The sequence below is a fragment of the Vidua macroura genome, chromosome 7 (genome assembly GCF_024509145.1).
Source record: "Vidua macroura isolate BioBank_ID:100142 chromosome 7, ASM2450914v1, whole genome shotgun sequence".
In the NCBI taxonomy this organism is placed as follows: domain Eukaryota; kingdom Metazoa; phylum Chordata; class Aves; order Passeriformes; family Viduidae; genus Vidua; species Vidua macroura.
In genome coordinates, this window is record NC_071577.1 from 16,054,598 (window position 1) to 16,079,921 (window position 25,324).

A 25,324-nucleotide genomic window follows, 5' to 3' on the forward strand; every position below is an offset into this window, starting at 1 on the left:
GATACAAGCAAGGTTCTGTGCTTGTGGAATACATTTTTAGTTTGCAGAAATGTCCGACCTGTACTTGTAAGCATTAAATGAAAAAGTGCAAAAGGTAAGATGCTGGTTTTGTGTTTAGCCACTAATTTGAAAGCTAATGGCATGGGCATGCTGTTTTCGTATCTTGTGCCTCAGTGATACAGAGTTTAAACTGGAAGTTTTCTGAATTAAGAATTATAACTGTATTTATGGATGGTAATGCTTTGTGGTTTTTTTTCTTGTTTCTACTTCTGTTTAAATGTAGTCTTCTCTAGGGATTAACTTGATATCTGAAAACTACTGAAATATTAAGTGCTTGTAATAACAATTACAAGCTTTAAGGATGTCTGTGGAGAAAGTAATTCATCAAGACTTGCCATTTTACTCATTTGGTAAAACGGATCCAATTTTAACACAAATGCAAATTCAGCAAAATTATACTGATTTTTCAGTGTCATACATATGTGATTGCATGTGCCCTACAGCAAGGTAGCATTTGAAAATTTATCTGTATGAATGGCAAAGCAATAGGCTTTTCTGTTTATTATGAGCTTAAGACCATAAAACAAATGCTTGAAACTTATAGTACGCTCTGAGGTAGAAGTGGAGTTGCAGGTTACAGGTGAGCCTGTTACAAGTGAACTTGGTGCTTCCACAAAGGGGAAGTCCCACTTGTTTGTTTCCCTGTCCCTTTTCCCAGCTGTCTAGTATGAGCCCAAAAATAAAGTGTTGGCTCTCATATTTGTCCAGTCACAGGGCAATCTATTGCTGCTTGCGACCTCAGCAAGGTCGCAAGCACCTTTGGTGTTTGGAGTGTTGAGTGGGTTTTCTGGTAGTTTAGAAGGCTGAACAGGCTCAGTGATGTTCTGGAGCAACATGCAAATGGATGGAAAGAGATTTCTTCCTTTTCGCAACAGCAAGGAAGTGTTAGCCTGGCTCAAGCTTTAATGTGTAAGTTGTTGTTTTAAACTGGAGGAGTGGGAGGTTAAAACAAAATAAGAAGATATCAGGAAAGTCTGTAAAGACATTTTTCCAAAAACTCATTTGAAAGCAACTGTAGAAAGTTTACCCTGGAATAGCGAGAAAGATAACTTCACAATTTTATTCCTTCTTGAGCCACTTGTGTCAGCATTTTCTAAAAAAACAAAGAAAAGCTCCATCCAAAATTGTGTTGTGGGGTTTTTTTGTTTGTTTGTTTTTTTTTTTTTAATTTTCTGCAGCACTTAAATGCTAGTGACAATAAGAAATTGACTGAATTTTACAAATGCATTACTAAAAAGTGTGTATAGATATACTCAGCTGATAATGGGGGTATATTTACATTGATCCTGCAGGGCAATGCAGGAGGTAGGAGGTAGGCTGCCCCTTTGCCATTGGCATGTTTCTGAGAATAGGGCAGATGCAAGGATTTGCTACTGGAAGTGCTGTAACATTTTGATGCTCAGCTTCTTCATCTGAACAGATGGTATATTTATCCAAGGGGAGGACAGGAAGGAAAAAAGAGGAAGAATGTGCTGCAGCCCCTCCTTTCCTATGTGACTGAAACTTTTGGGTATGCACAGTCCAGTGTGTGTTTCCAGGTGAATTTGTTTCTGGAGGGGCAAGCACAAATGATCTGCTACCTTTGGTATGTCACAGAGCCTGCTCCCAGCTTTGCTTTTCATGGGAAACTTGAATGTGGGCTGTGGAAATGATTTTGAAAGTTACTCCCCTGTCTTGAGAAATAGGTAAGTTATCTTCACCTGTGGCTTCTCAATGTTCCAAACATTGGCATGTTCCAAACATTTGGCATGTTCCAAATCCAGTGTGGTGGAGGCGAGCCTCTCTGGCTGGCATGAAGTATCTGATTCCTGTCCCTCTGAATTTGTGTCTCTCAGCATGGAAATGAGAGTAGTATATAGTATTTTTCAGTCAGTGTGACCCTTGCTTAGAAGTCCTGATGTTGAAAAAAGTTTATTCATTTTTGTTTTATTTTAAAAAAAGAAAGTTACACATAAGCCAAGTTCATGTGTTACTTTAAGGTGCCTTTGTATCAATCTGATCTAAGAAATGTTACTTTTAAAAACGTTTTTTGTAAACATTTTTGTCAGCCTATGCTGTTCTTTTTTCTTTTTATCTAAATCTTCCCTACCTTTACCCCAGCATCAGACTTGGGTAGGAGATATGAATAATCGAATACTAAGTGACGGAATTTCCAAGCATGTTTGTAAGCAAGACATAAAGTGAAACATAATGCACCGCATATATGTATCTGTGTGTATAACTGCTCTGAGCCGCCTGCTTAGGATTATCCTTCACTGAATTAAAAATCTCATTATTTTAAGTGTTTGAGGAAAGATAATTTTTTGGGAAGAAAATTTGAAACTTACGATTTTAAGTGGTAGTATGGAGTCTGCTGATTTGCTGGATTATTTCCTCCTTCTGCCCCCCATTCCCCGTTCCAGTAGCAAAACACTCCATCTTTAGTTTTCATATGCAAGAAAAGCTTAATTCACAGAGCTACCAAGTGTGGTGGTAGCAGAGTTTACAGTAGTTGTTTATGTGACTCATTTGCTGAGCTGCTTAGACAAGGTCTCTGCAGCTTAAGAGCTGAACAGCATTTCTTAGGAATGCTGGCCTAATCCCATGAGTTTAAATACTTCTGTTTAAAGTCCTCCTTTAACAAAACCCAGCTGTCAGCCCCATCTTCCATGATTCTTTTACTGTACAGAAATTTCATGTTTGCTTCTTCAGTGGCATAACTTACACTTGTGGCATAAATACACTTGTATTTTTTCCTTTTTGCTATGGAAGGTAATTTCCTTACTTTTTCAGGAATGTGTACTTTAAAACATTGATTCTGTGTTAAATATTTACATTTGGTCTTTATCTAGAATTTAATTGCCTCAGGATTAAGTCTTTCAGTGTGCATCAGTTGGTATTAACTGGCTTTTAGACTTCTCTAACCTTTGACATAGCAAAACTTTTTTATGTTGAGGCTGCTTTCTTGCTTTAAATACTTTTTTTCCAGGGAGTGGTACCCAGTTCTAGTGTTTCTCCCTGCTTCCCTCCCTCGCTTTCTGGTGCCAAGATTTATTTAGAAACTGAAGTAATGCAGCTTTTCAGTATGAACATATATCTTTAGAGAATATCTTAAGTAGACAAAATTAATTAAAAAAAAAATTAATTAGTTTCAGAAGGTTTATAAGCTAGAGATTAAGGTCAGTGCTCAGTAGGCAACGTTTACATTCCTGTTGGCAGTCTGTGACAAATTTCATAGCCCTGTACCTCCAGTTGCTGATACTGGTTTGACCTATTGTGTGGACTTCTTGCTTTAAGGTCATTAAACCACCCTTGAGAGAAAGGACGTTGAATTAACAGTAGAAGAAAAATCCCAAGAGAAGAAAGTATTAAAAAGAAAAAAAATGTCGGGAGAACTATTGTCAGTTTTCTCTGAGTTTTTTGTTTGATTTCAGTTTTTGGGGGTGGGCCATTGCTTATTTTGTTTTCTTTTGCAGGGGTTGTTTTTGGGAGGACAGGTCAGAAGCTCTGGAGAGTGTTCTTCAGTGACATTCTGCTAAAATGGCAAATAAGAATTAAGTTGTATTTTCAGCTTTTATCAGTGATGAGCATGTCTTTCTAAATCTGCTCAAGGCTTTATCCCCTTCAGGAATTTGTGCAGGTTTTTCTAGAGAAAAGTGGTGGTGGCATCTTGTTCAACCAAGATGTCAACCATCTTGATGTCACTCAAAAACTGCTTTGTGGATTGACTTCACTTGTGGAATGGCTTCTCTTTTACTTTTGAGAAGAAAAACAAGAACTGAGCAAGTGTAGGACTTCTTCAGGTGTTTTTTGGGTTTTTTTTTCTCTCTTCTGGTGGTATTCTCAAAATACAACTTGGATTCTTAAAATATCACCAAGGAAAATGGTGAATTGAAGTTAATGCAGGAGGATGTTGGCTTTCTATTTCTTTACTATTGCATGTGAGTCTTGTGGTACCTGAAATTTTACTTAATCACTTGCAAGACCCAAGACCTGCTGATAAAATACTCTCTTGAAGCAGTGATTCTCCTGCAGTTTTGACATTCAAAACATATTTTTCCACCTATATCCATATAATGAAGAACTTGTCTGTAGTTTCTCCTTTTCATGCCATACAGTTGCTGCCAAGTCCCATTGTGTGGCAGGGGCCCTTTCAGCCTATATGCATCACATCACTACCTAGTGAGCAGTGCTAATTTACTGCCACATGATCCCCTCCTCTTTCCTTTCATAGAAAGCTGCCCTGTTCCTGCTGACTTCCAGCCTTTCCTTCCAGTTTTAACTGCTGGGACTCATCTGCCCCACATCACTCTTTCTTCTAGATGTACAAGGCTCTCTCAAGCTCTTCTCTCTCAGCTCTGCTCCCTCAATGCAGTCATTCCAAGCCTTCCACAAGACTCAGCTCTTGCATGGAAAAAGCTCTCCTTACATAGTAATTCCATTTCTCATGGTAACCTCATGGTGGAACATGTACTTCTTCTTTTTTCCACTCTGATCTGCCTCTCATACTTTAATAAACACACGTCCTTCTGTGCAGAAGTTGGTGATGCAAAAGAGTGACAGGGATAGAGGGGACTTTATGTCTCTCCTTACAGTTTCCTATGAAGTTGGAGGATGAAAGTTGACTGCCTGTTGCAGTACTTAAATCTGGTCTTATTAATAGCTTAAAATATAAAACTAGATTAACCGGGGTAGCCTGTTTAGATGGGTTTATTTTTGGTTTATGGCAGTGTTCTTCTGCTCAGTTTGTTAGAGGTGGGTTTAAAGTAAATCAGATTTCTTCTAAATTGAATATACTTTCTCCTTCTTAAAGAAATGTTTCAGCCATAAGATTATTCCCTTATTCGTCCTCTAAATATTTTTCTATGTGATGTCTCTTAATGTCATGCTGTTTTGTCATGGCTAGCTGTAAACAACAAAATGTGGTGATTCATAAATGCTAAGAATGAAACAACTATGTTCTTTAGAGGTATGAAACATTCATTTGTGGGTCTTCTGAAATATATGCAATTGTGGTCTTGATTTTTTTTCACCTTTTTTTGGAGATGGTAGTTCTGGCTATACTGAAACGCACCTCTTCACAATGTAGTCTTAATTCTTAACAGGAAACTTAAGTTATCTTCCAGCCTGTTAGAGCTGAGGTTAGTATAAAAAATATATACCCTGACATAAAAGCAACCTGTGAAGATTGTTGTTTATTTATCATAGCTAAAGCATTACTCATCTGTTTTTTGAGTCATGGTTCATAGACTGTCACTAAGCCCTTGTGGAAAGGGATTTGGCAAGTACTTCTGAGTCTAGATAGTACCCACATCATACAGGTTTCCAGTGTCTGCTGTGGTATCTTAAGTGAGCAGTGGCATAATGCTTATTTTTAACCTTTGAGAGGGTCCCTTGAACAAAAATTAGTTTTTAACTGTACTAAAGCATAAAGTAGCTCAGCCTTATGAGGAAGTACTCTCACCGGCATTGTAATTTACTTACAACCTAAGCGATTTTCTTACATTTCCCTTCTCCTGGTTGGTTTGATCGTTCATTTATAGCATTTATAACAGTAAGCACTGTTGAGATGTTCAACTTTTATGGGTAGTAGACAGTTGCTTGCTTTAGTTTGCTTTCTTATAGTTGAAAGACAACTTAGTGTATGTGTAAAAATTAGTTTCTTTCAATATTTATTCCTGGTGGAAAAAGACCCTTTACAGGGACAACGGACCAGTCTGCAAAAAGATGTGAATTTTTTAATAATTGGTTGGCTAATGCTTCTTCTCAAGTGCAGGGTGATCCTGAAAGTGCTGCTGTTAGCCTGGTGATTGTTATTATTGGGCCACAGCTACAGGAATATTTGGATATTCCCTGAGATCTGTGCATAAGGCCGAATATTACAACAAAATTAATGCCTATTCTTAGTCTGCTTGTTCATATTTATTATTCTCTTTTAGTGCAAAGAGATGCTGCAGGAGTATTTGCCTTACAATAACGACATGATGAAGATTCCGGAAAATTGGCACTAATGTAGTTTCTGAGTATATATCTGCCTATTGAAGACAGGCTATACACTGAAAATTCTCTAGTCTCAGCTGGTAAATCTAAGATGTTGGCTTCTGCAACTAATGAGTGTTATTTTCCTCTCTACTTGAAAAATACTTTAGCTAAGGCGAGTTTTGTTTTTGTGATCTAAATATTTTTTTTTATAGTTGTCTTCAGGTTGTCTTCATAAGGACTGTTCAGTGAGACAAGATGTAATCTAGGATGCTTTTTTAATGGGAATTAATTTAATGGCCACTTGGGTACTCTGGCTGGAATCTTGGTTCAGGAAATGGGATACAATGATTGATAAAGCCTGTTCTCTTCAAGGCAGCATCTGTTTGGCTAGCTGTGAGTCAGGCACTGAGGTATATTGGAGGGAATAAAGGTTTTACTGTCTGCCTTCCCAACAGCACAAATTTCAAATGCAGTTAGACTCTTGTAGTGACATTTCTGTAATTTTGGTGCTTCCCTTATCATACAGGAAAGAAGACCTTATAAATGTATTCCAGTATACAAGGAGGCACACTTTAGGGTCTAATTCAAAATTTCAGGTTGCAATTATGGAAAGGTAGAGTCAATATAAAGTAATAATAATACAAAGACAGCTTAAAAACAGAAACCAACCTTATGAATATTCTACTTGATGCACTTTTCATTTTACCTCTCAAAGCTTTCAGGCAAAGGGGTAGATGGGTGGGTATTCTGTGGGTGGTTTTGCTGTGGCACATCAGAATGATCTCCCACTTCTAGAAATCAAGATGATGAAGTAAACATTCTGGTATCTTCAATGTGTTTATTTCAGGAAATTGTGTGTGCTAGTGTCAACTAAACCTAGAGCGGGAGTGTACAAATTCTACTTAAAATACAAAGGGGGCTGCAAAGGATGTGAATATGGAAAATTATGTTTTTCTGTTTCTTCATGCTGCTAGCCAAAAAGAGCTTGATTCTTTCATATTGTCTGTGAAGAATACTGAGTTGTTGTATCTTTGTCTGCTTTGTTCTAAAGATTAGGTATTCAGTCTGTGGAAGACCAGGAAGCAACTGTGATATGTTTGACTTTCCTGGTTAGAATTTCTGGCAGTGGTTGTTGAACAGTCTGTTAGAATGTGAAAAGGATAAGAGTGCTGTCATGAACAGCACCAAGTTTCAGAAAACCTGTGTTTGCTGTATACAGCATCGATGTGTTTTGGGGGATTCCAGAAGCGGTGAGACAGTTTGCTTTGATGTTATGATCCAGTATCTGCTGAAGATTTTTTCTTCTTCCAGTTGCTTTTTTAAATAATTGTTTCATTAGCAGTTGTTAAAATGTAAGTTATGTGTTCACTTATGTGCTATAAATATTTATATAACAAACTTATAAATAATGTAAAGAAAAATATTTTTATAAGCTTTTTGAAAAAGGTTGTTGTTTGACTGGGCTTGAAATACAAACAGCTAGAGGCAAAGGCAAGTACTTGTACAGGCATGTGCGTGATTTTAAAAGGAGCATTAGAAATCATGCTGTGGGTGTTTGAATAACTGTTACTTCCAGCAGCCTTAGTTGATCTTTTATTAAAACTGTAGCCTGTGCAGTTCAAAACATGCATTTTTAGACAGCAGATTTCTTTTCTGTGGTTTCAAAGGTACATTCTTGCATGTTGCATGGATGAGTGGGCAAAAGAGGGAATATTGCTATGTCTTCTTTTGCATCTCCCAGCTAAATCTGAAAATAAGACCATAAAGTGATGATGCCTGGTTTTCAGACTTGCTGGAGTTCTGCAGTTTAGACCAACTACCTGAGAAAAAGACTTGAAAAGAAATATGCTCAAACTGTACATAGCTTTTAAACTCTTTCACTGTATTCTGGAATTGCCTTTGTTCTCCCAGTTGCTCTAAATAAATCTTGTACACTGCATATTCTGCTCTTGACTTCCTCTGTTTGAAGAATAGCAGTTATTGCTGAAGTACAGTGACCTATTTTAATTTTGAAGAACAGCTTAAAGAACCCGTGTGTTAACATTTGTTTCTTTTTTTTCTTGACAATATTATTTCCAAATTGCTACTAATTAGTTAGTTTTTAAAATATAAGTGTGGAATTAAATAAAAACAATTTTCCAGAGCAATGCTGAGTCCCTTCCTTCGTTAATAATTGGAATGTAGTTGAGTTGGACAGGACAGATAAGTTGAATTGTGGCAGATAATGTGTTGATGTGAAGAAAAACCTTCATCAGCTGGGGAGTAAGGGAAGAAAGGCAGGAAATAGATAGTAGACTTAAATCCAAGCTTGTCACAGTAATAATGAATGCTTTATACACCTTAATTATATCTGCAGTATCTTGGCATATGACTGGTTTTTGTGAAACATATATTGATGTCCAGGATTTCAAGAGCTTGCCCATGGTATTTCAGAGTTTTGGCTGTGAAAGGTCTCTTTGCTTTTAATGAAGTGTCTGAAGAGTTATCTTTTATCAGACTTTCAGCCTGTTTTCACCTTGTTTTGTTAGTGCCAAGTCTGGAAAACTGTTGCCTGAAGCATGGTTTAAAAAAAGAAAAATGAAACTCAAAGTTGGCTAAAAATAGCATATTGAAAGAGACTCGCTTGACGTAAGATTTTTTCATGTGGAATGTTCAGAATTTGAATTTTTTGGCTGATAGATTTGTATCTTAGTTTTTGAATTTGAGAGGCATTGGAATGTCTGTGCTGCAGAAGCCTTGGGATGTATTCAGCTATTACTATGCTATTTGAAGCTTAAAGAAAACAAATGTTCTTCTGTTCAGGGTTTCATCTAGATTACTTTTAACGTAAACTGGGTTATAGAACATTGGATAATGCACAAAGGGCTTCCTATAGCTTTCTAATCCCCCTTCAAATATCTTTTCCAGGATTAATTATTTTCAGAATACTCTATGCTTATTAAGAAGAAACACAAAAATACTAAAGCAAGTGATCTGCACTGTCACTGGCTTAGTGTGCTGCAGTATTAAAGGAGGAGTGTCAGTTATAGCATAAGAATCTCTGACTGAAAAGTGTGCCAGATCTGATTGGTCCCTGTCACGTGGACAGAGTATTAATGTGATACAAATGAATCTGTGTACTCAAAGTACCTATCATTATTTACCATTACTTTAATTATGGAAATGTCTAGAAACATGGAACAGGGATGTGAGATTTGCCAGCCAGTTTTGTGAAAGCATTTTAGGGTTTTTTCTGTTCAGGTAGCCTTGTTTCTTTAAGGAGTCAGGTGAATGAATACTAGAGATGAAAACCTGCTAGAATCTTATATTTATGTGTTCACTCTGTGCTTATGTGCTCATACAGTATATTAGTGTAGTGTTCTATCATATACAATTATTTAACAGAAATTGATATTGGCATTATAACACAGGAATGATCACAAATGAAGGAACTTGGATGTCCAGATGAGGTCTAGAGAGAGTATATTTCCCAAACCAGAGTATGCTATATAGTTTTTGAGGTTAGGTTTTAAAATGCTGAAAAACAGTTATTTCTTGAGATGGTGTTTCAAACATTTGTGTCTTGTCTACTGCATCCCTAAAATAGCTTTGTAACAAATTCAGTAGTTGTTTTTAGAAGGCAAATTGTTTTTTTCAGGACCAAGCAGAACCTTGTGCAAGCTTGTATTTAAATAATAAGAAAGGTTTGAGGTAGAAACATAGGTTGGCTGAAAGATGGTGTGTTTTCATTTGGGGGTTTTATGCTGTCAGTTGATTTTGAACATACTTAAGCATCTGTAGTTCAAAATTCTTACTATACTGCTTCTGAAATTATAGTGAATGAACACATTCTTGTTGCTGACCCTTTATGTACATTAGTGTTTCCGGTTGAACTCAGAATTCTATTTTTCTTTCTCTTAGTCTTTGCATCATCAATGAATTGTGGTATAGAGAAAACCTGCAACTTAATTATTTTACAACAGCTTTTTTTTTTTTTCCAGTGCAGTGTTTTCTTTCTAAGGAGAGACTATTATATTAACCATATAATAAAAAAATTCATTTGTCTCAACTTGGTTGATTTAAGATAGGAACTACTGTCTCAATATGCAAGTGTGCAGGATAGGGTCTCAGTGTAAGACACTTCCCTCATGCTGGGGTCTCAGTAAAAGATACTTAAGATACACTTTTGATAACTCTGTCCCAAAATTGTTGATATAAAGAAAACTGTTTCTTTGTTTCAGAATTCTGTGGTAGTATCTTTTCTTGAAAATGTTGAAATGGTGTATCTGAAGCATTGCTCTTGGGCTTTCCATCTTTCCTCATGTGTTTTAATAGCTCATGCTTGTCCTAGCATATTAAGAATATAAAAATCATCTTGAAAGAGTAAATCTTTCTGTTTTATTCCCCTGAAGTATTGGTGAGTTTTGTTTCTTTACACTGTAATTTAAAATACTAGGTTAGGATTAAATGTTACAACTGGTAACTTCTAATGAAAACCTTCATAATGTTTCATAATCTAGTACTAGAATGCTGTGCTTTGTGCATTTAAAGGTAAAATCTAACTAACTGTTTTGGAAACTAGATCATTGACTTAGAGTGATTATAAGTCTGCCTGTTTAAATAGCATTTCAGACAGACAGAATAGACTGTCACAGTCCATAGCGGATAATGAAATGATACATAGATCACACTTTAGTGCAGGAAGCCTCACTTCCATTTGAAAGACTACACTGTGTTGATACCGCATTTGATCCAGGTATCCCAGAATGATGCTGCTCATTTTCTTTATTTTCTACTTTGACATACACTTTAAGAGAATAGAAGGTGAGGTGTTGAAAAATAACTTGAATCCTGAAGTTACTTTGGCATGTCATCTGGTTCTAGCTAGGCAGAAAAAAAAAAAAAAATTTAAAATCTCCTTCCCTGCAAATATTTTAGGAATGTAAGTGGCTGACTTTAAGGCATCACACCAGAACCATTATCCTTTCTCCATTTTTTACATCTAATTCAATTCTAAATGATTCCTTTAAGGAAAAAAACTCCAACCCAACTAAACAAAACACACAATCCCTCACCCCGTATGCTGGTTTTATTTCTTGTTATAAATAAAGATGTTGTATCCTTAGAAGTTGTGATAACTCCCACTTAGATCATAATGTGCTAAAGTGCACTGCATGTTTGCTGTGATCAACAACAGTGAGAAAAAAAAGGGCTATAAAAAGGAAAATTTAAAGTTTTTAACTGGATTGTGCACTCTTTTTTGAAGTGGTTAATGTTTTGAGTTCTTATGCCAAGAAGTTCATATACTGCTTTATGAGCATTTTGTCTCTGTCCTCAGTTATTGAATTAATTCTTTAATTAGTGTCCTTTGGGATGTCTTCCAGTTGTGGAACTTGTACTAAGATTTCCTTTTACAGAATTTGCGACTTAATATTAGCTGTTTCTGAAGCAAGACACTAACCTCTGTGTGCCTTTTGCAAGTAAATGTTGACAGGCTCATAGGAAATGCAGCTGACGTTAGGAAGCTTGGGTGGAGACTACAAGGAGCTGGCAAATACTACAGGGTTCAGTGCCAGACACGCTGACATAACAGTACTTCACTTGTAAAAGTTTTCTTTAGGCTGCTAATTCTGTCTTCACAGTAACTGGAACCAAAGCAGTGTCTCTGATGCCAAGTCAAAATAGCTAAAGTAACACTTTATGGGAAATTGAGAATGCTTTCCATGGCTTAGATCCTCAGAAATATTAGTAAAAAGAGCAAGCTTCTCCCTTAATGAAAGAGTGAGTTATGAACAGTGCCATGCAGTGCAAAACAAGTCCATCTAACTAGAGTGAGTGTCAGAAACAGCTCAAAGAGGGAAAGGCTAGCATTGTAAAATCTCTATAAATACTGTGCTCTGAATGATTTATCTCGCAGTTTCAATTTATTTTATTTGCTAGTTCATAGTCGTATTTCAAAGGCACCCTTTTAATAGCTTCCTTTAGCTTTCAAATAAAAATTGTTTTCTTCAGATGTATCTAGACATTTAGAAATGTTATGTGAGCACTTCAACAGCAGTTTGACCATGTCACCTTAAGTATAATGTGTTTTGCCTTGAGTTTATAGTATTTCTGGTCCATGTTAGAGTCTAAGAAATAGTAAGGCAAAGCTTTGAAGGGGGATAAAAATTGAATGCAGCTGAGGTTTGCTTTGCAGAAGTTCAGGCAGAGTTTGAGTCGCTGCTACCATGCTGTCTCCAGTTTTGTATGTGGGAGGTCTTGGAGGAGGCATGGTAGAGAGGAATCTTGTTGGAGAAGGCATGCCTGGCTTACAGAGTATAAAAACTGCTGCAGTCTTGGTGGAAGGATGCAGCAATATTACATAAGCATATTGGTTTTGGTACAATTTCATTGTCACCCTTGGATTTTACTTCCTTTCGTTCCTTAGAGTGCAGGGCTCAAAGCAAGTGGTGGAAGAAAGGAGATTCAGATGATTAATTTAATCTGTTCAGTGTTTTTGCAGTGCAGTGTGCCATGGCAAGTTAGCTTTAATGCTATTGCCTCTTTTAAGGTAGGCACATGCATTGTGCTCTCCCACGAAAGTAGAAGTTCAGGTAGTAGATTGAAGCAGCTTTGCCTAGAGCAACTGGATGGCAGTATCTTGCATCCATGGGCTTCTGCTGACTTCAGAATTACTGATCACCTCTGAAGTCTCCTCTGACCTATTTTATCAAATTAAAATGAAATAAAAGCAATATATAATAATAATAAGAAAACACTATTTTTAAATCTTGGAGGGTTTTTTTGCATGAAAACTGTCATATGAAAGAAAAAGTGGATGGAGTAGTTTATTTCTCTGAGATCACCTTTAATCATTTTTCATAACATCCCTTATCAGTTTGACTGTGCAATGTTGGACATTGATGTCTTTCAGACCAAGATTTGTCTTTTCCTGAAGAATAGCACTTAGTTCATTTTTAAATCTACAAAATGTTAACTGGTGCTTTCTGACAGCTATGTAGCAAGTAACTATGTAGCCCATGACTTGAGTTCAACTCACCATTGATTTTTTGCGTAGCTCTTGCTGGGGATCTGTTCTCATGTGTTTCTGGACATTCTGTAGCACATCTCTGAAATTTACCTTCCATACTGCCTGATTGCTTCCAAATTATTACCTAGAGTTTTGCCCCTCCACATATGTAAATTCTTTTCCTGAACCAGATGCTGTCTTTGCCAGTATGAGTGTACATAGAAAGGCATATGTGTCTTAGCTCCATAAAAGGGGCTGGAGGACATGTTTGGAAAAGAGATTTAAACAAAAGGTTACTTTTCATTGAGATAATAACAGATAAACTTTGGAGAACATTGTCATTATCTTGGTCACAAATTTGTTGAATAAAGGAGGATCTGGGAGATGTTATGGTGACTCTTTACTTCCAGAGAGAAGTACCTTTGTTGAATAAAAATTGTACAGTATCACTGAAGTGATCTGGTCAGTGTCCAAGATCTGAACTGTCTCGGGGGAGGTATTGCTGACATTCTCTATGGCCTGTTAAAGCATTTCTGTTTACAGATCTGTAGTGATCTATTTGCAGTGCAGTGAGACTGCACTTCCTGTGGTTGAATGGTGTTGCTTAACTGTGGTGAGCTAAATTCCTTGGACAGGAGTTGGATTTTTCTAATGTAATGTCAATAGATTTTGCCAACAATAGCTGGCAATGAAGGCACATGCAAGGCTAGCATGAATTTCTGATGGTATTTTTACATATTGTGAACTCTGTTCTTCATAATTTTCTGCATCATTCTGACAAAAGTGAGCTGCAAAAATGGCTTTGCAATTACCTATTACAACTTCCATACTAAGTCCTTACTAGTAAGCAGGAATTTTTATTAAGCTTATGGATGGACATTTGCTTTGATTTATGAACACTTTCAGAAACATAGTAGCTGACGCAAGTTTTCTTAGACACTGACAAGAGAGTTTGAGCATCAAACTTTTTTTTCTTTTTTTTTTTTTTTTCCAGATGGAGCAATTGTCAGATGAAGAACTTGACCATGGTGCAGAAGAAGATAGTGATAAGGAAGATCAGGATCTCGACAAGATGTTTGGGGCCTGGCTGGGTGAACTGGACAAACTCACACAGGTGAGGGAGGTTTCAGTCATCTCACAGAATAATTTTTTGTTAGTTTTATGTTTATTTTTAGTTGGATGCCAGCTGCTTGACACTGTCACTTGCAGCAAAGCAGACCTGTGACCAGTTCAGTAATCTTTAAAGGTTTATAAATTGACTTGTTTACCCCATCCTGAGGTTGTTATATTCATTTTATACAACCTGCTAGTTTGACCTATCACAAAGGGTATAACAGTTACTTCCGAGAATTATAGAATTGATATTTTGTCCTTATGTCTGTAGAGCGACAAGGACTTCAGCTGACAAGAGATAGGCTGTGTCCCAAAACATGTGCTTTGACACTGTCCAGCTGTAACAGCATTTATTTGTTGCACCTGAACAGCAATAAGAAAAAATTGTGAATGCTGCCACTGATGACCTAATGAGATACCTTGATACACCCTTAAGGACTCACCATTGTTCCAGAGTACTCTTCCTGCATCAGTGAAGCAGCTGATAGGATGTCTTTCAGTCTTTCCTTCTTTTTAGTGCTTTTCCTTTGCTTCACAAGCAGATACTGCATTTTGTGTGGTGTGCTGCACTCCTGGGGTAATCAGCCATTTCTCCGTGACTGCCTGCAGGGGGTGTTTCAGCTGTGTGAACTTCCTGAATAAAATATTTACTCTTCTCCCTATTTGTCATGTAGAATTAAGCTGAGGTATGATAAGTGAAGGTTCATTAAGCTAGAGAGGAGGCAGTTTTTCTCATCTTCATCTTGCCTGAAGGAAAATTGAGCTAATCATGTAACAGGATTTCAAATTCAGACTCATCTCTGTTACTGTCTCTGCCATCAAGTTCTAAATGTATATAGCAGTATCGGGGAAAACAATTTCTTTTCCTGAGTTCACGCATGCAGGGCAATAAAGAATCCTGCCTTCTGAGATGAGTGGAAGAGTGTGACATCAATCTCTATTTACTAATTCCTGCTGGTTTTTAACTTACTTTGAAGGGTTTTGAATGATGTGAATTATTTTGGGCTTTGTAAATCACCTTGAATGACGATATTCACAGAGGAGCACAATGGGTCTTAGACCCATTAAGCATTGCTTAATTTCAGCTGTTCTGCAGAACTGTTGAGCTTCAGTGACAGCAAGATTCCCCATGTAACACATTCTACTCCAGGGGCAGAAGCTTCTGACCCTGTCATGTACTTTTTGGGTCACCAGCTGGATCACAGCTTATAAAAATCCTGGTATTTATTATAGCAATCATATGGGCCATCATAACGTAACAATTCAATGGGTCTTAGACCCTTTGTTCTCTGCCCCATTTTTTAAAGGTATGAGCGGCCTAGAAATATAAGTATACTTTACTTGGAGTTTATAGCTATACTATTGACATGCAGACTTCAGTGATGTCTCAGTTTGTTGTTGGTCCATGCAAATTTCTTAAAACCTACTAAAAGGTACTTAATGGTAGAACCCACATTATTTGTTTCTTACCTTCATATTGCTGTTCAAGACAGTCTGCAACACAGCCTGACAGTTGCCCTTCTATCTTTTGCAACTACTGAGAAATAACATTTCCCCCAAAACTTTGAATGACCTCATATTGTTCTGTATAAACAAGTTAATTGAGTTGATTGTGTCTCAGATCATTTATTTGGACTGTCATCAAATCTTGATGGGGATGTTCCAATGAAGTCCCAATAAAGGGAGGTGATTAGAGTTGATGAGATCCAAAGTGCATTCTCCTGTAGTTTCAGTATTTTTTGCTATCTATCAGCTGGTTTTCAAGAGCACTAGGAGGAAAGGTTTTTGTCCCTGATATCCTTGATCTTTAACTTCTTTTTAGATTTCCTAAATGTTTATTTTTAGGAGATTTAAAGTAAGACCCAGATGTAACTGCTTTTTAAAATATCTGAAATTATTTGAATGCCCATGGGAATCATCTGAATTCACTTTCCCTCTTTAACTCTTGGTTAACAAAAGTCACAAAATCTGCTGCGTGTGTGAGCAATATTTAGTGTTGATGAAGGGTGTCTTAGCATTTATTCTGCTTAAGTTATTCTGCTGTATGGTGCAGGTTAAAAGAAAAAAAATTTACCCTGCTTCTCATGATTATTGAGAATTAAGCTTTTGGGTGCTATTGCAGTTTTTAGCAGTTCTCCAAACTGCTGGTTTAGTAGTTTTGGAGAATGTGCTCAGATTATGGTGAGGGCATATCACATGTGTGTCCAATGACCTGCAATAACTTTAATAAAGCCAGTAAAACATGGTTGGGGTGCTTTTAACTAGGATATATTTGCTTCACAGGAAATCTTTTGTAGCAGTCTGTGGGTTTGGGCTGAAGGAACAGGGCCTAACTTGCCTTTTCTATCTCCAGTTTCACTGCTGTCTCTAGGGTTATAGATTTTTTTTTTTTTTTTTTTAAGTCCAGGCCAAGCTGAGAAGAAAAGGGAGCTCAAGAAGATAAAACATTATGGGAAAAATTAGTGAATATGATCTTTTTAACAAAGGCTTGACTAAAGATGTAGAAAATGAACATAAAAAATTTAGGTGAGAAACTTTATTCTGTTGAAACTAGAAGACGCTTTTCCTTCAGGCAAGCATATCTTCAGGAACTCTTTATCAGTAAAAGCATTGCCTAATTTCAGATGTTCTGCAGGCCTGTTGAAGTTCAGTGACAGCAAGAGCTGGATTCCCTATGTAACACATTCCATTCCAGGGCCAGCAGCTCCTGACCCTCTACTTCTTGGGTCAGCAGCTGGATCACAGTGCCTAACGGCTTGCTGCTTACGAAATCCTGGTATTTATTACAGTACTATGTCCATATTAGCCATCGTAACATAACAACTCAGTGTATTGGTTAAAAAGAGTTTCTTTTTTTAACCTCTGCTAGTTTTCCTAAAAAAATGTGCCCTACATAAACTGGCTAGGGTTGGTTTTCGTAACTTAATGTTATTCACAGGAAAGACTATTGAAAAAAATTTCTGAATTTAGTGTATTTAAATCCCTGTTAATAAAATAGGATTCTTCACTGAATGTTTTTAAGCACTTATGCCATGATTATGCTCATAGGCTAATGGTGGATATCTTAGGCCATATTTTAGACTCTTATCCCAGTTTGAATGTTTTGCAGTTTCATGCAGAGATAGTTAAAGGTAAGTCAGCTATCTGTTTCAAAATGAGCTGGTGTCTAACACCATTCAAAAAAGCAGTCGGAAAATGCTTCTATCCTTTTGATTCTGGAAAAAAGCAGAATGTGTTTAACAACTTTTCCTCACTGCATACACTGAATATCTGAAGTTAAATCTCTGTAGTATGACGATGTTTGTTTCCAGTCTAAAGCCTGAAAAACAGGGGTGCTTTTAAATATACCAGTAACTTTTGAAAAATTTCTCTTAGACAAAATTAATTCTCATTCATCTTAAGGAATTGGACAAGCAAATCTTTGTCAGATTTTATTTTGTCCTCTTTTGGATCTTTTTTAGAGTTTGGATGCAGACAAGCCTGTGGCACCAGTGAAGAGGTCACCTCTCCGCCAGGAAACCAATCTTGCTAACTTCTCATATCGCTTCTCCATGTACAATTTGAATGGTTTGTTGAATTATTTACCATATATAGTTTAAGGAAAATACTAGTTTAAGAAAAAAACCTATTCAAACTATAAATTAAAATATTGTAAAATATAAGAACACTTAAATATGCTTATGGCTGAGGTGAGAAGATATTTGCTGAAGGCATTGCTTTCTGGTGTTCTTTTTTTTCAAGTATTTGAGTCTCCTAAAGCATTATCTTTTACAACACTTACTATTTGAGAGCTGTAGTGTAGTATTTGTATAAAAAAGCTTGTTCTGGGATTTGGTCTCATGAAAGAATGACTTAACTGGGAAGAAAGAGCATCTTGCTTTATGGAACAGAATGCAGGAATATAGCTACAGAATGTGTTCAGGATAAAGAGAAGGAAACCTTAATTTAAAGGCTTGCGTATGTATATAGTATTTTTGTTTTGGTTTTGTTTTTTTAAAGCTGTTGCATTACTTTAGCAGAAAATGCTTAGCAAAACATCTGCACTTTTTCGAAAAGTGAGGCACAATAATACACAAATGTGTTTTTACATTCCGTTCACAGGAAAACAGTTTAAACTTTTCAGATGCAGTCTGAACATTCATAGACTTCTTTTGCTGACAAATGAGTTTAACCTAAATAGTGTGAAAGCTGCACTGGTCAAGGATAGTAATGCAAATGAATTTTGGTTCAGCAGTGCACAAATATTTGCACTACAGATGGGAAAAGAAAATTCTGCTTCCTTTGCTCTCTTAACTATTAGATTTGATAACACAAAGTGAGGCGTTGTAAATGAAATAACTCTGCACATACTGACTACTCTTGTTTGTTGCAGAAGCCCTGAATCAGGGGGAGACTGTGGATCTGGATGCCCTCATGGCTGATCTCTGTTCCATAGAGCAGGAGCTCAGCAGCATTGGCTCTCATTCAGCAAACAATGCTGCAGTGAAACGCCTTGCCACAGAACCCAAAACTCAGAAACCACCTGCTAGTCGACCTTCCACTAAGCACAGCAGCGTGAAAGGATTGTCCTCCTCTGCTAAGGTGACTAAACCATCGCATGCCAACGTGTCTCTGGATGACATCACTGCACAGTTAGAGAAGGCCTCCTTGAGCATGGATGAAGCAGCCCAGCAGTCTGTTGCAGAAGACACCAAGCCAGTGGTTACTGCCCAGCACAGGAGGACAGCATCTGCTGGCACAGTGAGCGATGCTGAGGTGCGCTCCATTAGTAACTCCTCCCGTTCCAGCGTGACCTCGGCAGCTTCCAGCATGGACTCCTTGGATATCGATAAGGTGACGAGACCTCAGGAGCTGGACTTGACATCACAAGGGCAACCAATCACTGAGGTAGGATGTCACTAATTCAAGATTTTTGTTTGGTTTGGGTCTTTCTCTTCAAACTTACACCTCATTTTCTGTGCTGACACTCATAGCTAAACATTTGCAGTGCAGTGGGATTGTTTGAAGACTTGCTTTTACAGGAACTGCCCATATTGTAGCTGCTTCTGTCTCTGGTTTCGATTGTGTCTGCAAGGAAACTTCTTATAAAGAATGTGTTTAGATTTTTTTCTTAGGAGCTTTCCCCATCTCTTCTTCCTCTTAAGCCAATCATGCATTTTAATGTTTTTATTAGTTTATTATTAGGTAATATTTTTATTCCAAATAAATATCACATATTGCCTTTAATTTAAATCTGAGGAGTGCACAGCTGTGGAAAAAAGAAAGCACAATTGACAAAATTCTATTCCTCTTACAGTACAGTTAATACCTGAAACACATGGAGCAATCTTCGGGTGTCTATCTGGAGATCTGGAGCTATGCTATACCAGTAATTTGCTGCTACTTAATACTCTTGTTTCATGTATGACAGGAGGAGCTCTTTGAAGCAATACACAATACAGAAAAATAACTGGGCTGCAATACAACATTAGCAGATATTAATTTGGGATTTGGATGCTTTGACATTGATTAATTAGAGAGGAAACTTCAGTAAGAACAGCCAGTTCAGTAAACATTGCAACTGCTAGTGACTTGAGAGAAAATGTGAAAAATGTTCCAGTGAATTTTGAGAACTTAAACTTATAAGTTCTCCTGTAGAAATACTCTCTGAAACAGAAATCTGACCTGTTAAAATGTCAGTTGTACTAATATGCATGTTCTCTTTCATGAGAGGAAACTGGAACAGGCTGAGTTTATTCTAATCAATAATTAAAACAAATCTGAATGGGCTGTACTGAAAGCATGGTTCTACACATCTGCAACAGAAATTCATCTAATGTAAAGTGAACGATGCAGGCTTGTCAGTCTTATAATCAACTAACTGAGGTCACACGTTGATTTAAATCTTCATTTGAAATGGTGAGAAATGAACAGTTTAGGTCAACTTTCTTTTTGTATAAAAAGTTTGTGTTCAGTATGCTTTTATTGGAGGTTTCCTATTGAATGAAGCAAAACAGATAGGAATGTGCCCTTTGCTCTTTGGAAAGTTAAAATGCAAACCTTTGCATTATTGCTGTAGGCCTAAGTGTTCAAGCCCAGCCTATGGCAGCCATTGATTGTTGTTTGTTTGAGAATCATTTTCTTTTTATGGTATGGTAAGGCTTATTTTTGGTTTGTTGGTTTTGGGTAGGGTTTTTTTGGTGTGGTTTTTTTTTTTTTGGTTTTTTTTTTTTTTTGTGTGTGTGTTTGGTTTTTTTTTGGGTTTTTTTTTGGTTTTTTTTTTTTTTTTGGTTGTTGTTTTTTGTTGATTTTGTTTTGTGGTGTGGGGGTTTTTTTGTTTGTTTTTGTTTTTTTTTTTTTTTTTTAATCTCCAGCTGTTACTCATGATTATATGTCTGTCTTTATGATGTAGAAAGTTAGGCAGTCTTGTATTTTTGTCTCAGGCTAAAAAGATTACTTTTGTCAATTAGTTGTTCTAGCTTGTATAGCATAAGAAAAGCATGGATGTTGCATTTTTTGATTTTTAATGCAAAGTGTTTTCTGCAGTTGATCTTGCAGGTCTCCCTCTAGATTCTCTCTTTTACTTTGGGAGTTATATGCTTGAGGTATCAGTAAAATTATCAGTAAAATTGCCCTTCTTGTCTCCCAGGTTTTTTCAATACTTTGTGTCATGAGTAATCAACAAACCACCTGCTGCCTGTAATTACCTTGATATTGGTGAATCAAGGGACAGAGGTCAAGAAGTTGCTTTGTCTCCACGGGAAGCCAATCTGTATTGCTGCAAGTGTTGCAGTTGCTGTTTCAGTTGCTTTCTGAGCTCTTGGCCACTAACTGCAAGGCTCAAAATCGTCCCCAGAAGCTTTTCTCAATGACATGTGAGGGCTGCCTTTGTACAAACATATGCTTCTCATATAAGAATGTGGCTATTGTTTCTCTACCCAGATAAGTTGATAAGAATTACTGATTCCTTTGAAGGAGGTAACCAGAAAGTGTCAGTAATTTGAGATGCAGATTCTTCTCTCGCTTGAGAGCAGAAACCTCTGCACTCATTAACCATGCTGTTTGCTTTGGCTCTATCTATTCTTTTTAATTTCAGTAGCCTGAGGAAGGTGTTCAATTCTAAGAAACTGTCCCTTCCGATTTACAGAACTGGTATTCAACTATTCAGTTTTAAAATTGTTATGTGATGGGATGGGACTTCTTACAGAGAAGTAAGTTTCTTTTCTCATCACTGGTGAACAGGGAAAAGGAAATCACTTTTTTTTTTAGTTTGTGACAGATTTTGTGGTGGTGTTTTTTAAATTAATGGATTCTTTGGAAGAATCATTGGGTATCAACAAAGCTGTTTATTTCCTATGTCATTCATTTAGTGCCCAAAAACTAGTTTAAGGGTTTATTAATCCTCTTGGCTAGGTTGTGAATCAAAATACCTTTTACTAGTAGGGCTGAATTGTACCCTCCCACCCACACAGTTGATTCAATGGTGCTGTTTCTAATAGAAAACATCCCTCTGAGGAAATAGCCTTTGAAGAAGTCATAATGTCCATATAGGGGAAAAACCCAACAGTTTTTTATGCAGAAAGGGGAGAGGCTATTTATTCATGGTCACAGCAGATCTGTGTTGAGATTTGTTATTCTGAAGTAGTGCTTCAAGTTACCTCTTTTCTTTTACCTGTCTTCCTTGAGACTGCCTGTAGGTGAGCTGACCTTTAAAATTTCTTTACTGCTGTGCCTCTTCTGAAAGAGGTTAGTGTCTTGGCAGCTCTGCCCTTTTGACCAATACTTTGTCTTCTCCAGGCAGTATAGGTACTTTAAAAAGTCATCCTTTCTGCTGCAACTTTATGTTATGCTCTTCCTGAGTAAAATGGAAGATAGTTTTGAAGGGAGGAAATGCTTGTCTGAAAAAGGAAATCAGGCTTTACAGTTATAAACTTCATTATTCTATCTTAAATACTTCTGCTCTGTATTTAAGAGCTCTCTGACTGGGCAGTGCAGGAAAATGCTGTGCAAGAACAGCCACGTACTGGCCCACTGAAGGTGTGTGTAGTCTAGTATACTGTCTGTCTGGTAATAGGGACCAGTAGGAAAAAGGCTGCAATTCCATAGCCACCAGAAATGGGAGGATATAACTTCCCTTTCCTCTCATCCTTCCTTCCTCACAGTTCTTTCCTTACACTCTCATCTCCTCCCTTGTCCCAGCTTTGGCACATAACTGGTGCTTATTACCCCAAAACCTTCTGCTTCTGTTCTGGGTCTCATTCTGTGTTATTTAGATGAACTGCAGAGGCTCAGAGGACTGATGCACATTAGGGAGGTTGTAGCCAGGGACTGGAGGCTGGAAGGGAGATCAGGAGCTCACTTATTGGAGGTAATTGATTATTCAGAACTTCTTGCCTGAGTATTTGGACAGGCATCTTAGTGTCTTGTCTTCCTCTTCCTCCTAGCAGCCTGTGCTGTAGGCAGTTCCTGGAGTTGCACATATATCATCATGATGACAGATGGTAACTCTCAGTGGTCATATTGGCCAGGACCATCCTTGTACTCATTCTGAATTTGTCTTTAGATCACTTTCAGGGGAGTTGACTGGAGTTCCCTTGGTTGTCTAAAATTGTGGGTTTATTAGTTGCCATCATGGTTTATTTTCTTGTTTACTCCTTTCCTTTCTTAGCACTATCTCTTTAGACATTGTGAATATTGATGTTTTCAAAGACTATCACTTTGTAGTCTTAAGACCTTGTCTTGGTGGTACTAAGTGTTTTCTGACTGCACTTCTCTTCTTGTCTTCAGTCTCCCCTTAAGTATTGTTGAATAAAAAGAAAAGTTGTCTCCACCCCACCCTAATCCCATAATTTTTTTGCTAAATTGAAATTTGTCTTTGACAAAATGACTTCACAGATCCTTGCTTAAACAGTATTCTTTCTTAAATTGGTAGGTTGTATTTGGTTTTCTATGCTTTTAGTTGTGTAATGAGTGGCATGCACCTTAAAATGTTGTTTCTGTGGTGGGTTACTTTATTTGTATGTAGACCAAATTAGTGAAATAATAGCATGAGTTGAAGGTAGGGGAAATGATGTCTCTGTGACTAACTTGTTGCATCCACCCACATTATCTTTTTCTTCTTCCTTTGGTCCCTCTGCCAGCAAGAAGTTGTCTCTGTTTTCAGTGTGCTGTGTAGAGTAGAAGGAGGAGAAAGCAGAGGGGAGAGAATAGAGAACTGTGTTGATGATGCTTGTGTAGCTGTGTGTGTCTGGCGAGTGAAAGGCTCCATTCATGTGCAGTCATTGTTACTGTCCTGCACAAGCTCAGTGAAGAGGTTGCAGATAAGTTTGAAGTCTGCCATCTGGTCTGGCACAGTTCAGCATCACCCCCCACCCCTCTTTATGTCTGTAACCCAGTTTGCACAGCTGAGAGACTCTGCACATAAAAAGATAATGCAAAATGTAGCTGGTAACACTACATTATTTAATTGCGTTTTATTTTTTAGCTTTTACTTAAACTTATTGTAGATTTATACTTTGATGCATAAGGGGTAAAAATCATGACAAAAAGTGCAATAAAGCCACATGGTTTTTGCTTCACTTGACAGAGAAGGCAGTGTAGAGTAAACATTAATGCTTCTTTCAAGGTGAAAAAGGCAGCTTTGGAGGCATGACAGTTAGTAGCAATTGTCATGTAAGCTCAGCACATATAAATAAATCTGTACTGGCTAAAAGATCCTGTGGGATAAAATGAAAAACTTGAAATGGACCTAAGGGGATAATAAAGTTTGTGTTTCATAGCAATTTTGCTATAGTTCTTATGTGGACATGCTAGCATTTCATTTGCCTGTGCAGTGGTATAACACAGAAGCTTTGGTACCCATTTAAAACTATTGAGGGTCATGTTTTATGTGGGACTGCTAAATGTTGCTATGTATGAAAAGGCAGTTACCTGTTAATGTATGCGGAAAAGTAAACTGATGATATATATGGTCTTTGTTAGGCAACAGTGTCTTAAAATAGAGTTGGACTGCTGAATCTCATCTGCTATTTGTAGGTGGTTTAAAGAAGAGTTGTGGTCTGTTTTAGCTCTTGCAGGAATAGAGCATTATTGGCTTTTGTATTTTGGGAGCTTGAAGTTTGAGTACTTTTCCTTATGGTCCATGTGTTGTGTGGTTAGCAGATGTCAAGGATGTTAGACTCCAATTTGTGAGAGTAGTCACAGATAAGCAACAAACAAGACATGGCAGAGGTTTGGTTTATATTTCTTTTAAAGACTTAAAACAAAAATCATTTCATTTTCTGCCAGTTGTGTTATGTCCTTAGTTTAGAACACAAAGTCTATTCTGGAGCATTTCCAGTTCCACTTTTCCTAAGCTGAAAATAGTCAATGGAAAGACTTAATTTGAAACATAATTAGACCATTTCTTCATCTTTCTTTTTTTCCAATTATTAGTCACAAAGTGTTCTTTTATAAGTCATAAGTAAGGGAAAATTGTGCTTATCTGTCGTCCCAAAACATTACTTTGGCTTCCAGTTTGGCATAAGAAGTGTGAGCCATCCATTTTTCAAATGTTTTTGAAATACATGTAAAATGACTCCTCATTTTCCAGATTTTTGGAAGCTTTCAAAGCATTTTCTGAGATAAACATATGATTTTATAAAATATAAACAATATTTATGTATTTCAAATAAATAATCAAATGTTCTTGACTATGCATAATCATCATATAATGCACTAGAAGTCAAGGATTGATAATACACTCTTCCCAATGCCTGCAAACCAGCACATAAACTTTTTTTCATGTTTTACTTATGGAATCTGCAAAGCAAATGATGGGAAGGGATAATTTTAATTTTTTTAAAGCATTTTCAGTTGAGATCCAAAGGAGGCATTCTGAAAGTTTTGTTTACTGCACATCATGGAATGGTAGGTTTCAAAGATTGGGGTAAATGGATTTAAAATACATGAAAGGGGAACATGAATTTAAACATTATCCTTGCATTGGTAAATCTTGATTCTCCACTCAGTGTATCTGACTTATTTTATAGCTATGGACCTAAAATTTATCCTGTAACTTTTCCATGTAGGAGATAACTAATAGAAGTGTAGCAGAAACCATAAAACATGTAGGTTTCTCTCTAGTCAGCTTTGCCTCACACTGATGAATAAGCTTTAAAGTTCTCTCCTGGAAGGAACAGGAAAATGGACAGTGTAATGTATGTCTTGTATGACATCGCTGAC

General features: G+C 37.1%; 1 protein-coding gene across 1 annotated transcript in view; it reads left to right on the top strand.

Annotated features, from left to right (window-relative positions):
• The window catches only part of RAPH1 (Ras association (RalGDS/AF-6) and pleckstrin homology domains 1), an 86,582-nt gene that overhangs the window by 19,319 nt on the left and 41,939 nt on the right, over positions 1-25,324 (top strand). The window contains 3 exon segments of the mRNA XM_053983127.1: positions 14,004-14,123; positions 17,584-17,689; positions 18,495-19,009. Coding sequence (XP_053839102.1) covers positions 14,004-14,123; positions 17,584-17,689; positions 18,495-19,009 — 741 coding nt within the window.